The following is a 16,885-nucleotide window of genomic DNA, read 5'->3' as shown; positions in this document are numbered from 1 at the left end:
ATCCATTTCCTTCAGCCAAAGATCAATTAATTTGGTAAGTTCTGTTTGGCACGAGTGGTTACTTTCTAAATCATGATTACACTTTATGAAATAGTAAGTTTCAAAAACTTTATATATCTGAATGGCTACTTGCTTTTCAAATAATGTTCAAAATACAGGTAGCATTGATATTGGTCTGTAATTCCCTTGATCCTCCTTTTCTCCTTTCTTAAAGATAGGTGTAACCTTTGCACATTTCAATGTTTCTGGAGAATTACCACTCATTATACTTAAGTTTATGATATGCATTAATGACTTTGTTATTACTGATGCAGCAATTTTAAGACTTTGTGGACCAATACCATCCAATCCAGAGGATTTATTAATATTCACTTTAATGAGCATATAAAAAACATCAGCTTCACTAACATTAGCTGCTGAAAAACAATTATCATCTGGAATTAGCTCTTATAGACGACAGAAGAGCATCAAGTTCAAATGGGATGTTAGTCTGGTTCTGAATACAGGTACTGGAGATGCTTGTGAAGAAATTGTTGAACATTTCCACAATGTCTTGTACAGATGTTGCTATATCATCATTTTGCTTAAGTCTAGGGGGAAGACAACTGTTCTTGGGTGGGTTCAGCTATTTTAGATACTTCCACAATGTTTTGGTACTCTTACTTTCATCAATAGCCTGTTTATAGTAGTTCTCTTTTGCCTTATCTATCAGGTGCTTAGTTTTATTCCTCCACTTTCTATAGCTTTTCATGTCTTTTTTCTTGTGGAAATTATCTCTTAGGTGCCCAGCCTCATTGATCTCAGGGGTTATCCACTTGGGTGTAATTTGGTGTTTAACCCTTTTTGTTTTAATTGGGACATGCTTGTCTAAGGCTGCATTGAACATCTGACACCATTTGCCTAAGGCAGTGTTGACATCAGCTATATTGCAGACTGATTGGAAGGGTTTGCAAACTAAATCATTTAAGAACATTTCCTCATCAAACTGTTTGAAGTTCCAGTATTGTATTTCAATGTATTGACCATTTTTAGATGATTTCGGAACAGATCTAGTTATACAGATTGGGTATTGGTCACTCACTGCATATGCTGGCACATTAATTTCATTTATGTTTTCAGGTTTATTAGTTTAGATATGATCAATGATAGTAGCACTTTTATCCATTACTCTAGTTGGGGTGTTAATTAATTGAGTAAAGTTGTAGGTTTCAAAGCTACTTATCCATGTTAATGGTGGAGTTTTCATGTAGTCAGTGTTAAAATCCCTAATATGATAGTTTCTAAATCTTCCTTTTGTAATGCTTTTTGAATCTGAACCTCAAATCTATCAATCCAATCAGCTGTGGAACTAGGTGGCCTGTAAACTGAACATAAAAGTGTATTAGCTTTGATTGGGCAAGGGTTACTTTGATCCATATACTTTCTAACCCAACAGTCTCTAGATCATCACGTCTGTTATAACTAATGGAACTGTCTACATAGAGAAGAATACCCACCCACATGGATTCTCTATCTTTTCGTTCAAAGCTGAAGTCCTGTATTTGGAGAGCCAAATCATCAGTATCATCCGAAAGAAATGTTTCACATAGACTTAGAATACTGACTGATCTAGTCTGCTGTAATATTAACTTTATCTCATTCAGTTTTGGGAGGATGTGTTGAATATTTAGGTTGATTACTTGCAGACCTCTTTTGAGGAGGCCAAATACATGACAATTTTGAACAGAGGATTGATTTTCAGACACTGTAGTAATGTATTGTTTTTAGACTTGACAGATTTCTTTACATTACCTGGATTAATTACATAAACACATAAAGAAGATAACACACAAGATCCATCTGTTGTACCATGACCACAGGTAATGGATACATGAAAATGTTCAATATGAGACTGATTTACATACCTACAAGAAGACATTGATATATCAGACACATGAGGAACCTCAGAGGGAGAAGTAACTTGAACAGTATCACATGGTTATTTACAAGTTAACAAGTTGCACTTTGTACACAAATCAGATAGTACTTGAAACCTGTTTACAGAATTATAATTATAAAAGTAAACATATTCTAAAGCATTTTGTTGCTGGATAATGTGTTGCATAGGCCTGCTGTACATCACTGCCTTCTACCTATTGGTATGTGCACAACTTTTGTTTATATCCTATTTCATTACAAACATGGCAACGAATCTGTTTTACATGTAGACACCGCTGTGTTACATGACCATGCTCTCCACAATACAAGAAGATTCCTGACTCATGCCTAACCCCTTTTATAAGTCTTATATACTGGTCTATATTCATAAGGAGCAAGGCAGCACCTCTGTTGGACAAGTGGATTTGTTCTCGCTGGTATAATTGCACTGTACCTTGGATGTCTTTGAAGAAGTTCCTGTTTTGCAGAACAAAGAGTAATTGGAAATTTTCACATAACATACTATGGGTATCATTTAGTGGAGTCACAAGTGCATCCCTTCTTGGCAGTAGACCCGAGAAGATTATTTTACACTCTGTGTTTGGACCTGATGGCATACAACAAGCTTTCATAATCATCCTCAATACCCTTTAAAGATTGGCCATTACTGTAACTATTGCCACCAATGAGAAGAATTACAGTATGATATGGTGACATATCCATTTCCAATATTTATTCTGTAATAATATTAATAGTTGCACCTCTGGGTTTTACGTCAGTTTTATATAATCCTCTTGTTATTACTCCTTTGATTATTGATGATGCTATGAGAAGAGATCTGTCTTTAATTATGTTGCTGATTTTGACAAGTGGGGGATTCTGATGCATTGCTTGGACTTCTTGATTTCCATGACTAGACTGACTGAAAGTTTGGTGACTGCTGTACTTGGTATTTGTATTTAATTTAGTTTCATGCTGTGGGTAATTGGAGGTTGTCTTTAGAGCAGTCCCTTCTGTACCTGGATTTGATGTTGAGTGAGACAAATGATGGTCAATGTTTACAGTATGTGCTTTAACTGATTTTTGGCTCTGTCCGTCTAATACCTGTAGAAGAGAGTCATCTTGTTTGATTGATGAGGTTGCATCTGTTTGTGTGTATAATAATCTTTTTCTAACAGCTGGTTTTGGTATGATCTGAGTGCCCTGACAGGTTCTTGTGTTTTGGCATGTCTGTGTATTGTGTTGTCTGGGTTTGCTGGCACACTATTTTTGTGCCTGGTTTATCCATTTGAACCCTGTGTCGACTCTTTGAGTTTAGTGCAGAGAGTTCATGTTCTAACCTTTCTACTTGGGCTGGAGATTACCTATCTTTAATATAAATAATAAAGATTAATTGTATTAAATCAGAAAGAACAATTATATTAAACTATATAGTAAATAATGAAGATGAATTTGGATGAAGATACATGAGGGACAGTCTGAGTCACTTTTAAATTTGCCCAACCTACTATGGAAACATGTTACTTTCTACTAGGGCAAGATAATTACAGATGATTTGTTACATAAAAAAATCTAAAATTTCATCAAGGCAATCAATGTGCATGTTTTTCAAACTAACTAAAATTATATTTATATTAAATCCCAACTTTCCAACAAAACCAATCAAATCCTTGAGTCATTTTCAGCCTATGGTCGTCTTGCTGCATAACCAGACTGACTACAAAAATGCCATGAATGAAGAGCTTAGAAATATGTCAAGATTCTATGAATCAGTTATCAACTCCACAGTGAAATTAAGAAAGTATCCCTTATAACGGTACTCAATAGCAAAATTCCAGTATGACATGAATTTTATAAACAGTTTGCCATTGCTGCCAAAAGCAATTTGTTAAAAAAGACTTGTATGCACACACATTAATTTCATGGAAAGAGTTCAATTTTCAATGTGTGTGAACTTACTTTTCCTGAAGTTGCAGAAGGCTTTCCTCAGCTTTCTGTAGTGAGTCAAGTTCCTTCATCATCTGACTGACCTCCCTTCTTGACCTTTTGTTTTGCATGTAGGCAAACCAGCATCCTAATAGTGCCACCAACAATGACACCAACAGCACAACATCCTTCACAACACTGTGACTCCCTGTGAAAAGCAACAAGTTACCTGTATTACCCATCTGTAAATAGCACCCAACATGAACAAAAATGTAGACCCAGATCTGCCATCACATAATGTGATGTCCACCACTTTTTTCATCAAAAAATCTAACTTCAGAGAAGATGAGTGGTTGAACTCGTTTTCAAATTCATGTTATGTTACAGAAAGCAAAGTTAGGAGGATGCCAACTGAGATCCACACTCTTCTAAATGATAATGTCTGACACTTGAAATTAAAATAAATCAAGGTCTTAACAAATACCACTGCATGGCAAATTTGGTTAAAATCCAACTATCCAACAAAGCTTAGTAAGCTATGCTGTGGAAATGAAGTCAGTAAAATAGACAATCAGGAAGCCATACCTTTTTTTAATGGATGTTGTCCAATGCTGAAAATCAAACCCATTCAATGTCTCATGCACATAAAGATGTGTGCCAATCAAACTCATTCAATGTCTGATCCACACAAAAATGTGTGCAAATCAAACTCATTTGATGTCTCATCCACACAAAAATGTGTGCCAATAAAAGTCATTCAATGTCTGATCCACACAAAGATGTGTGCCAAACTCATCTAATGTCTTATCCACAAAAAAATGTGTGCCAATCAAACTCATTTGATGTCTCATCCACACAATAATGCATGTCAAATTTGGTTGAAATCAAACTCATTCAATGTCTTATCCACACAAATATGTGTGCCAATCAAACTCATTCAATGTCTCATCCACAAAAAGATGTGTGCCAATCTAACTCATTTGACGTCTCATCCTTACAAAGATATGTGCCAATCAAACTCATTCAATGTCTCATCCACACAAAGATGTGTGACAATTAAACTCATTCAATGTCTCATCCACACAAAGATGTGTGCCAATCAAACTCATTCAGTGTCTCATCCACACAAAGATGTGTGCCAATCAAACTGATTGAATGTCTCATCCACACAAAGATGTGTGCCAATCAAACTCATTCAATGTCTCATCCACACAAAGATGTGTGCCAATCAAACTCATTCAATGTCTGATCCACACAAAGATGGTTGCCAATCAAACTCATTAAATGTCTCATCCACACAAAGATGTGTGCCAATCAAACTCATTCAGTGTCTCATCCACACAAAGATATGTGCCAATCAAACTGATTGAATGTCTCATCCACACAAAGATGTGTGCCAATCAAACTCATTCAATGTCTCATCCACACAAAGATGTGTGCCAATCAAACTCATTCAATGTCTCATCCACACAAAGATGCGTGCCAATCAAACTCATTCAATGTCTCATCCACACAAAGATGGTTGCCAATCAAACTCATTCCATGTCTCATCCACACAAAAGATGTGTGCCAATCAAACTCATTCTATGTCTCATCCACACAAAGGTGGTTGCCAATCAAACTCATTCAGTGTCTCATCCACACAAAGATGTGTGCCAATCAAACTCATTTGATGACTCATCCACACAAAGATGCATGCCAAATCTGGCTGAAATCATACAAACCTTTAAAAAAGTTATGCTGTGGAAATCAAAGAAAGAAAGAAAGACAATCCAGGGGCACAAAAAGCTGGATATAAAACTCATTTAATGATTCATCAATATAAGCTACATGCCAAAGTTATGCTGTGAAAATCAAGGTCAGGATAATGGGCAACCAGGAACCATAACTCCTGTAAATGAAACAGTGGCTAGGAGGATGGGCAAACAGGAACCATAACTCCAGTAAACAATATAATGGCTATCATACACTGTTCCAGTAGCTTTAAATCACATGATATTATTATCTTGCAGAAACCATGTCAGAGGGAAGAGAAATCAGAGGCGATAATTCTTTTAATCAGACTTAATTCATGAAAGGCACATGTAGGTATAAAAGACAATGTTCATACCTCAGTCCACTAGTATATGTTGAATGGTTCTTTATTGACTATGCTGATTATAAGTGATATCCCATGTGAAGATATCAAATTAAATGTCAAGAGACATAACTCTATACAAAACAGAAGACAGGCAAAACTCATAAAAAGCATATCTAGGCCTATGGGATAATGTAAACACTAAAACTCTCAAGGTGTAGTATTTCCATCTGAAAAATGCGTTCATATTTTCTCATTCAAATGCAGTAACCTATAAATGCATGGGTACCAAATCTGCCAGAATTAGAGGAATAATAAAACACTATCTACATGTAACAGGCAATTCACTAACCATATGGCATCCAATTATGTGTAAAGGTTACAAAGCATTGGTAGTAAGTGTGAATTCATACAGATGGAAAGGTGATTACCACTGAGCTCCCCCCATTTCAATGTCAGCGTCCTAATTATGCTTATGCACATGCCAGTAAAAGTGCATGAAACACTGATGTAATTTATGCCGCACAGAAAACGAGATTATGCATTTAATGCTGTATGGATCTGTTGGCCAATATTTATATTTCTTACTTCAATAAAACAATTTCTTGCTCAAAGCAAAAGCCTGCAACTGTTTTACGACTTTCCAATCATGATCTAAAAATATTTCCTGCAAGTGCAATACATTGTTTTGTTTACCTGAAATCACTATGAGGAAACCAATACAACATATTACTGTTGAATGCAAGTGACCTGTCCAGACAATCGAAATTCAGAATAACTGTTATTAAAGTAATAAATAGTGTTATCAGGTAAAATCAAATCATATCATTAAAACCTTCATCATTACTGTTTGACCAAAAGCCCCTACTAGCCAGTGGCCAGCAGATCCAGTACATTATCAGATATCTGAATATGTTAGATAATTAAGAAGGTAATTATGTTATGTTGAACAAACCATAGCAACCTATGTATATTTCAGTATTTACATAAACTCTACAGTACAATAACTGTTCATAACTCAAAGTTATATGTATCTAAACTTGATATAACACAAGTACTTTATAGGCATCTAAACTTGATGTAACACCAGTACTTTACATGTATCTAAACTTGATGTAACACAAGTACTTTATAGGTATCTAAACTTGATGTAACACCAGTACTTTATAGGTATCTAAACTTGATGTAACACCAATACTTTATATTCCCATTGGACTGATGTGAAAAGAGCTGGCCATGGGCTGATGGGTTGGCAGTAAAAAAAAAATCACTCATAATTTTAGTTTCTTAATACACAGCTTTACATACCTTAAATTGCTCTTCTTTAATTTTCATTATTTTTTTAAAATTTGTTCACATATCATAAAAATGTATGCTACAGACTTTAAAAAAGCTGATGATTGGAAAATTGCAAATATTTAACAAGAAGAATTGTTCAAAGTGAACATTTCATAAACGTTTAGTGACAAAGATATTTTCACCATATATGGTGATTCTACATGGCTCAGATGAGTGCATGAACATGATGTCTACCGTCTAGTGACTCTTACTTTTGGGACCCCCAAACAACACTGCATCCATTGCTTTGAGGGACAGCTTCTGCTTATGGACGGCATTCTTGATGCCCAGGACAATGGACATGAAGGTATGGTTGTTGACTGCCAGTCTGAAAAATAAATGGGCAATGAAAAGTGTTAGTTATACTACAATTGATATTATTGGAAAACTAGTATCGTCTCCAAACATGTGTTTATCTGTGACTGACCTTGGCCTTTTAATATATTTGATTTACAAATTCTAACAGACCTGTAACTTTCAGTCCCCTTTAAAACTGTTCTTATAATGCCCTCTGAATGTTGTGGCCTTGACATTCAAACTTTTGGTTCATATGGTCCCCATTAATTTCAGCATTTTGGCTCTTGACCATTCAGAGTGTTTTATGACCTTGAAAGGTTATCTACATGCAAAGTTGGTAGATAATCCCTTTAAGCCTGAGATCACTGACCTTGATGACATATGCACATTAGCAAAATGCAAATGCAGTTGACCTAGAAATCTGGGTCAGTAGGATACGGTCTGTTGAAATTTCTCCAGTGATGTTGATTGAAAATGGGAACAATAAGTGTTTCAAGATTTCTATATTTTTTGTATCTTCAATCCTATTTAGTGGCACATGAGCATAGTGTAGCCAACACTGAAAGGATTTTATGCCAGGATGCTTTCTGTAAAGTGGGATTTTTTAAAAGTATTTTTACATGTATTTATATGTTTTTCTGTTTTTAGTAATTGTAACCAAATTTGATGGTAGATCAGCATCACTTCTAAAAAAAATTTTAAATCCCTTTATGCAAGAACGCTATTTTGTCAGATCTGGTAAATTCTGTTGAGTACTTTTTGTCCATGCTATTTTGTCAGATCTGGTAAATTCTGTTGAGTACTTTTTGACCATGCTATTTTGTCAAATCTGGTAAATTCTGTTGAGTACTTTTTGTCAATGCTATTTTGCCAATCTGATAAATTCTGCTGAGCACTTTTTGAGAAAAAGTCATTCAAAGTTTTCTACATTTTTAAAAACTGACCCCAACTGATGGCAGATTGGCATCATTTGTACAAACCTAAAATCCCTTTATGCATGGATGCTTTCAATCAAATTAGGTAAAATTCATTCTGTAAAACACTTTTTGAAAAGAAGTTGTTAAAAGGTTTACCCTTAATGGTAATAGCAACCACATCCGACGGTGGATTGGCATCAGTTGTATTAATCTAAAAGCCCAACTTGCATGGATGATTTCTGTCAAATTCTGGTGAAATTCTTTTCATTAATTTTTGAGAAAAGGTTTATAGATTTTTTTCTAATTTTCATAACAGTGGCCACAAGCTGAAACCTGATATTACTGGCATATATTAAGTCCATTATAAGCAACATAGCCTGATATTACTAGCACAGATTAAGTCCATTATGAGCAACGTAGCCTGATATTAGCACAGATTAAGTCCATTATAAGCAACGTAGCCTGATATTAATAGCACAGATTAAGTCCATTATGAGCAACGTAGCCTGATATTACTAGCACAGATTAAGTCCATTATGAGCAACGTAGCCTGATATTACTAGCACAGACTAAGTCCATTATGAGCAACGTAGCCTGATATTACTAGCACAGATTAAGTCCATTATGAGCAAAGTAGCCTGATATTACTAGCACAGGTTAAGTCCATTATAAGCAATGTAGCCTGATATTACTAGCACATATTAAGTCCATTATGAGCAACGTAGCCTGATATTACTAGCACAGGTTAAGTCCATTATAAGCAATGTAGCCTGATATTACTAGCACAAATTAAGTCCATTATGAGCAAAGTAGCCTGATATTACTAGCACATATTAAGTCCATTATGAGCAACATAGCCTGATATTACTAGCACATATTAAGTCCATTATAAGCAAAGTAGCCTGATATTACTAGCACAGATTAAGTCCATTATGAGCAATGCAGCCTGATATTACAAGCACAGATTAAGTCCATTATAAGCAAAGTAGCCTGGAACTAATTCATACCAATATTAAATCCTTTTAAAACAAAGCAACTTAATCTGGGTTTGTGTATGAGGTAGCTCAGTGAGTACAGCATCTGACTCACAGCAAATGGGTTAGAAGCTTGATCTTCAGATCATATGATCTATTTTGGGTACCCATGTGCAAGGCTCCTGACCTGATCAATTTTGGGTACCCATCTGCAAGGCTCCTGACCTGATTAATTTTGGGTACCCATCTGCAAGGCTCCTGACCTGATCAATTTTGGGTACCCATCTGCAAGGCTCCTGACCTGTTTTGTTTGATCAATTCAAACCATAATAATTCTTTGTAAGAAAAAACCCTCAGGTTGCCAGTGATTCTTGCTGAAAACGATATTATACAAGATGCTGCTCAGCTGCTGCTGCTGACAATAAGATTATTCTGCTGATAATTAATAAATGCTGCATCTCTATAAGGGAAGATGTATGTACATGAAGCCATCAATATAATGCAAAAAAGCAATCCACTCCAACTGCTGTTGCACAAAGATGTAATCAAGTGTAACAAACTGCATCTAAATCCATTTCAGATGAGCTGCCTGAAAACCAGGTTCCTATGAATATGTCTGTCCTGTGTTTAATGGTTTGTATGTAGACTACAGTATTCAACCATGGATGACTTTGGATAGTACTGACCAAATCACACAACTGATACTGACCTTAACCTATTTAACCTACAAACATAAGGTGTCTTCCGTACCACATAGCACGCCATTTATCAGACGCATAACTAGGGTTGGTGTCACCTAGTGCAGTAACTCATGGCTTCTCCCCCATGTACCTCCTTCTTGCACGAAAATTATTGACAGTCATGTGTGGTAACTCATGGTGTCACCCCTATAGCCTGCCCCCCCCACCCACCCCGCACAAAAATTCAAATTTTTTATAGACAGTCATGTGCGGTAACTCATGGTGTCACCCCCATGGACCTCCTTCCTGCACACAAATTCAAAAATTATATATACACCCACCTTGTGATGCCACTGCCAATTATAGATGTTTTTGAAAAAAGATGGAGTAGAAAACCAACTTTCTTTATTGGGGTCAATGTGACCTTGACATTCAACTTGTCTGAATGAGTAGTGTTTTCTTAACAAATCAGTATCTCCTCTTTAAAATGTTTGATTTATCATGATCTTGTGTGTAATTAATTAATAAACCTTTCCTCATGTTTGTGTCAAGGTGACCCTGATTTGGACCTTTTAACCACAAAATCAAGATGTTGCTCTCTTGCTCCATGATCAAGCCATCCATAATTTATTTTTACTGATGCATGTGGTTTAGAACTCAGGTGTATTATCTAGAACAAAAGCTATTGTCTTGAAAAGCAATTTTTTCTTTAGGTGACTGTTACCTTGACCATTACTTTTTATCCTACAGCAAATATGTTATTTATTCACTCCAAATGTAAGCCACCCATAAAGTTTGGTCAAAGTCTCTGATTAAGAACTAAATTTACTGTGCAGAAACTAAAATGAAGAGATAGATGGAAGGATAGATTGACACATATCATAAAACTTTATATACCAATGTAAAATGTACACAAAAATGCAGACAGCACAAATCAAATTAAAACATAATGTACACCTAAGAAGCTGACAGATCTTTAATCTCTGTTACTCACAGGTAAGCCCAACTTACATACACAAAAATATACATTACACTCATATGGTTAATTATATCCCTGCAAATCCTGAAGGCACCTCATGTACAGCTATTATAAAAGGCTGATTTGAATTCTTACATAAAAATGTTATGGCAGTGATGTTACAAGCATGGAGATTGTGTTCTGTTCTGCTGCACATTCCACCAGTACAAACCACTCAAGACAATGTCAAGAATCATAAAAGAATACATTATCGTGAATGATGTGCCAAAGTGGGTTACATGTATTACTTAACTAATCTACAAAGTCATGCCAGATGCTGATGTACCTGGACTTTCTGTGGATAATGTAAGCCGATCAGGAAGAATCTGTACCACCTAATAAAATATTACATGAAGCAACTGACTTTGATCGAGAGACATTTATATACACTTTTACACAGGAAAAGTGTTCATTCATATTGTTCCCATTATCTACACCGAATTCCCCAGATCTGCTGAATCCATTACCAGCACTATGTAGATTTTGACAGACTTTTCAACACTTGCGATTTTTGTAACCTTTTTTCAGGCCAAAGTTTAGGGTCTGAATCAAAAGTCTGACTGATTATTTGTGAGATACCATATGAATGGTGAAGTCATAAAAGTCAGTCAAAAATGTCTCTCCCTGATGAAGCAAAGAATAGATACCTTTCTGTAGCATAATAGGTATTTACTCCTTAGCTTTTGACCTTATCACAAGGCCTTCATTAGAAAAATGACTTTTTGACTGGAGTTACATTACTGACAAAATGTTAACCATGTGACAAGACAAAATGTTAATGATGTGACAAAATCCTTCTTTAAAACATCAGAAGTTCCCCTCCGAAATCATGGTTCAATACTGGCACCCCTTCCATGATTTCAACAGCTTCCCTTTATGTCCTCCTCAGGGTATTATTCTCTCTACTGAGTGTTCTGATGTTATCCAAAGAAACAGCATGCCCTGATGTGTTGCAATGTTCACCAACTGCGGTCTGGGATTCTTTTGTTGTCGGGTGTATGATGTTGGGGTTACCTTAAAACCCACTATAGCTGAAATAAAATCTGTGATGGACTTCCACCAGATTTGAGTGGATTTCCACTAGAATTGGTGGAAAATCCAACATACTGAGTGGACTTGAAATTCCACCGCTCATTGTGGCACTTTATCCCCTACCTCTCTGTTCACATGCACGGGATTGAGTGGGTGATCTTATGCTGTGGAAAATGTATTGGCCAATTTGTATCCATGGTAACATGAAAAATACTGAAAGTGAAATGACTTTCTTGCAAAAGGTACAATTGAACCATTAGTTTTATATGTAAACACATATACATTGGTCTCCAAGTAAGACCAAATTAGCAAAGTTACAGCCTGTTTTCAAGGCAATATGAAATTTTTAGCAAAAGGCTATACAAGCCCACTATAGATTACCTCTGGCCAACCTCCAATTGTTTGGTCCATTAAAAATTGTACCCCATCTTCCCTCTTTTGGTCCACCATGAATAGTACCCCACCTTCCATATTTTGGTCCATTATGAATTGTACCCCATCTCCCCTCTTTTGGTCCATTATGACTTGTACCCCATCTCCCCTCTTTTGGTCCACCATGAAAAGAACCCCACCTCCCCTCTTTTCATCCATTATGAATTGTACCCCATCTCCCCTCTTTTGGTCCACTATGAATGATATTCCACCTTCTGTCATTTGGCCCATTTTGATTCATAGCCCACCTCTAGTCTTCAAAAGCATTTAACTGGCATAGTTCCAGTCTAGCTGAGGATTATTTAATCCTTTCTTAGCTTGCAAATTTCAAAGCAAACCTTGTTCCATCTAAGCAAATGTCTGTAATTTGGAAATTTAGCAGAGGAGCAACCTAGCTAGTGTACTTTGTAAGGTGCATATTTGTGACAACTTGCATTACATTTTTATGATCCTGAGAATTTTGTCATTGCAATTTCATCTCCATTAGTTTCATTTTACTGGTTATAGCAGTTGGTATCTTGTGTGTTATAAATAGCACAGATGAGCCAACAGTTATTTTCACTTGGACAAGCATCCACATCACAAACATGCACCTTACGATGTGCATTAGGAGTGTCTATCTACTTAAAAATAGCATTTCTTTAACACTGCACTCATTATTGACGTTTTTTTTTTAATTACAAAAGTATGTGCAGAAAGAACGAGGTTTGCTTTGAAACATCAAAGGTGTAAAAGGATTAAATAATAATCATACTGCAATTGTGCCAGGTAAACACTTTCAAAGATCAGAGGTGGGATATAATTCATAATAGACTATAGGTGGACAACAGTTCAATAAGTCTTCCAAGTTTCATAAAAGATACCTTAATGGCTTTGAGTCATGATCCAGAAATAAATGTATGACAGATCGACAAGTAGATGGAAGCTATTTTTATATTCCCTACTAACTCTGTGTAGCAATCAAAAGGAGTATACATAGTGAAAAGCATATTGGGAGCTGATCACACTCGATAAGCGATCAATATCTTAGTAAAATTAGCACAGAAAGGTAAGCCTCAATACATACCAAATCTATGGGATATAGTAACAATTCCAATTTGAGAACTGTTTATCTGCCATTGAAAACTGCACTGGCACAATGAAGACTACACTGTCTATAGAAATTACACATAGAACAAAAAACAGTAAAGACCCTGCTCTGCCTGCACAAACTTCCACTACATGTAAAATCTGCTGAAAATAGAGTATTTATGAAGAGATATCATGAACATGTATGTGCTTCTAATAGATACATGGTTCCCACACTTTTCTAAATAAAAATTTCCAGGATTTTTCCAGGATGATATTAATTTTTTCAAGGTTAACATATGACCATTACTGAATGGAATTAAAGAACATTTTGGATTATAAAACATGCATTTTTCAAATCTGAAGATGTTTCTTTCAAGACTCGAGAAAACATATATGTCAGAAAAGATGATCATACACAAAACCACAAAATGAGTCACACAAAACAAATCTGACTATATTCCTATAAAGTGGCATTTAAAGCCATTTCAATGTACTGAATACAAATTCTAACTTTACTTTGCTGACCTGCATTATGTTGCTACATGGAAACAACACGATGAGCATAACATATTTTGTTTCCTTTCAAACCATTAATTCTACAGAATTCGAGAGCAATATATGTGCATGTTATACATAGTAAACATTTCCTTTCACAGTATGAAAAAAAACCAACAAATGCAAAGTATTAGAATCTTTTCTTGTAAAGAAAAAAGTTTAACCCTGAATATATATGTGCCAATAAAATCTCAAACAAGATTTTTCAACTAACCTAAACTTCTTAAGATGATTTGGTTAAAAATTCCATTATTTAAAGCCATTTGCAAAAAGGATGATTTAAATTTTGACAAAAACCTTCAAAATTATATATTGTTGTATAAACAAGGACTGAATTTTTTGTAAAATCAACTTTTCTTGCAGTTCAATAAACCAGTCTCAAAACCTGTATTGATACATGGCTCTTATTGTTTCTTAATGTACAACCATGTAGGCCAATTCTGCCCGTCAGGTAATTCTGTGCAACGATACATCATTTCTGTAAACATTGGATCACGTGTTATTTTGGGTCAAAAATCAATTTTGTATCAAGAAAAGTAATATTCATAAAGTGTACCAAAATATGCAGCATTTCAACTCGAAATGCATATGAAAATGTTATTCTAAATGTCAACATGAAGATCCACTCCATGACCTTTTTGAACCGGTAACCCAGAAAATCTGATTTATTATGTATCTTTTAGAATCATACAAATAAATACATTATATAAAAGATGGAAATGTATACCTTAAAACAATACTGCATTTTAATCCAAGTTTCCATTTTTCCAAGAAGTTCTCCCACACATACAAAATCGTCTGCTTCCCAATGTGTCAACTTGCCGCTAGAATACAAATTCTCAAGAAATTCACCGGCTTACAGTCTGTTTCTAAATTCTTTAGTAATTTTTCCCCATCAGCAAGATGTTGTAAACACATTACATCCTATTCACTGTTGTTTCTCTTCCACATAATAGATTATTTTTTTTAATAAAGTGTTGAACTTTACTAACTTTTTACAAGATCTATTTTGTTTGCTTAATATATCTTGCCATTCATTGGCATTATTATGTTGAATTTTGTAAAACTAGCTATAAACCTGACCTAATTACTCAACTGGAATACTGACAGAAACAGGCCAAAGTAGTGCATTTCATTTCTATTGCCCAATGAATAAATATTACATCTTTTCAACATTGTGCACAGAATAAGATGACATATCGCGAGTCAGGAAAACACGGGGGTGGTATCCGCTGTGTTCAAAATTAATATTATTTTGAACAGAATATTCTGGTGACAATTGCCTCTTTCAAATGGTAAGTATTGCTGTATTTTATTTTCATCAATCAGTCGAATTCAGTAAGCATTTTGCTTCAATATTGGGGACGACAATTTCCCATTTCTTCTGCGTCCTATTTAAGATCTGAAACCAATGCTTCAAGCTACATGTCACTGTGTAATAGTTCAGCACCAAAGTTCAGCTCAGAGAGTCAATATTTTTCTTATCCAGGTTTCATCCAAATATTTCAACAACATTTTTTCACATTTGGACATTTAGGATGGATCAGTGTGGGTTCAGAGCAATTACATATAAAAAATGTGGAATTTGCCACCACCATAAGATAGCTTACAAGCAGGCCTAGCATATGTAAACTATATTATATCAACTTATAGTCCTGTATGAAATAGATAGGAAAATTATTTATTTTCTCAAAAATGGCAAGTATTATATTTGTTATGTCTTTAATCTATTGATAGACTAGACGAAACTCGGCAAATATGAAACCTGACCCAGTACTCGCCATTTGCGTCAATAGTTACATGACTTCACAACTTTCAAACAATGACACTGGAAGTCCAATAGTCATGTGATATCAACAACAAACTCCTTTTTAATGTCATTGTACAAAATTTCAATTATATAAATGAAAGTCTGATACCTTTTGTAAAAACCAGAAAGAACATATAATTCTCAACATATTTATTTTGAGAACAACTAATAGTGTAATCTGGTTCCCTGCTTCGTATGCTCCCTGCGTGAGAAAGCACATGTCAACATGGTAGTCATGTGATACAACAAAACTCCAGAAGTAGGTCTCGGAATAAATATAGAGAATTTTGTGCTCTTTCGTTTTTGTATTTTTATTACAACCAATATACAACTTTCATTTAATATTTATACCACAATATATGAACATGACGGTTGTGTGATTCTGTGTGCTCGTGCGACTAGCAATCAAAATCGCTAGTTTCTGCTCAAATTTCATCAACGCATTAGTTTTATAGTCTTTCAGCAGATTAAAGACATAACGATTTTAATACTCGCAATTTCTCAGAAAATAAATAATTTTCATATCAATTCTATGCAGGTATAACTCGATTTAAAAAGGTTTACGTTTGCTAGCTCATCTGCTAAGCGGATATACTTTAATGCCACCATGTTCTCCTCTTGTCATGCTAGACTGGTTTTCATACCTTCCATATAAAAAAGGTATGGATATCGAACTGTCTGTGAAACAAAAAGTCTACTAGATGAATCTAATTCACTGAGCTTCTGAATTGTCTCACAAATATATTTATGTCAAGCACACAAATGATCCATACTGCAACCTCCTAATATTCTGGTTAGAACTCGATACATTGAACTCACTATCAGTTCAGTTACGACTCAA

The 16,885-nt window shown here is 35.2% G+C and overlaps 1 protein-coding gene across 4 annotated transcripts in view; it reads right to left on the bottom strand.

Moving 5' to 3' along the window:
* The window catches only part of LOC149797492 (stromal interaction molecule 1-like), a 201,859-nt gene that overhangs the window by 88,879 nt on the left and 96,095 nt on the right, over nucleotides 1-16,885 (bottom strand). For all 4 annotated transcript variants that reach the window (XM_089962302.1, XM_089962303.1, XM_089962305.1 and 1 more), the window contains exons 5-6: nucleotides 7,471-7,586; nucleotides 3,877-4,051 (exon numbers count right to left, since the gene is read on the bottom strand). In XM_089962302.1, the coding sequence (XP_089818428.1) occupies nucleotides 3,877-4,051; nucleotides 7,471-7,586 (291 nt within the window). The remainder of the gene's footprint in view (nucleotides 1-3,876; nucleotides 4,052-7,470; nucleotides 7,587-16,885) is intronic.

This window comes from Sinohyriopsis cumingii, chromosome 6, assembly GCF_028554795.1.
Source record: "Sinohyriopsis cumingii isolate HCF-2022 chromosome 6, ASM2855479v2, whole genome shotgun sequence".
Taxonomy (NCBI): Eukaryota; Metazoa; Mollusca; class Bivalvia; order Unionida; family Unionidae; genus Sinohyriopsis; species Sinohyriopsis cumingii.
This window is presented reverse-complemented; position numbering and strand designations above follow the sequence as displayed.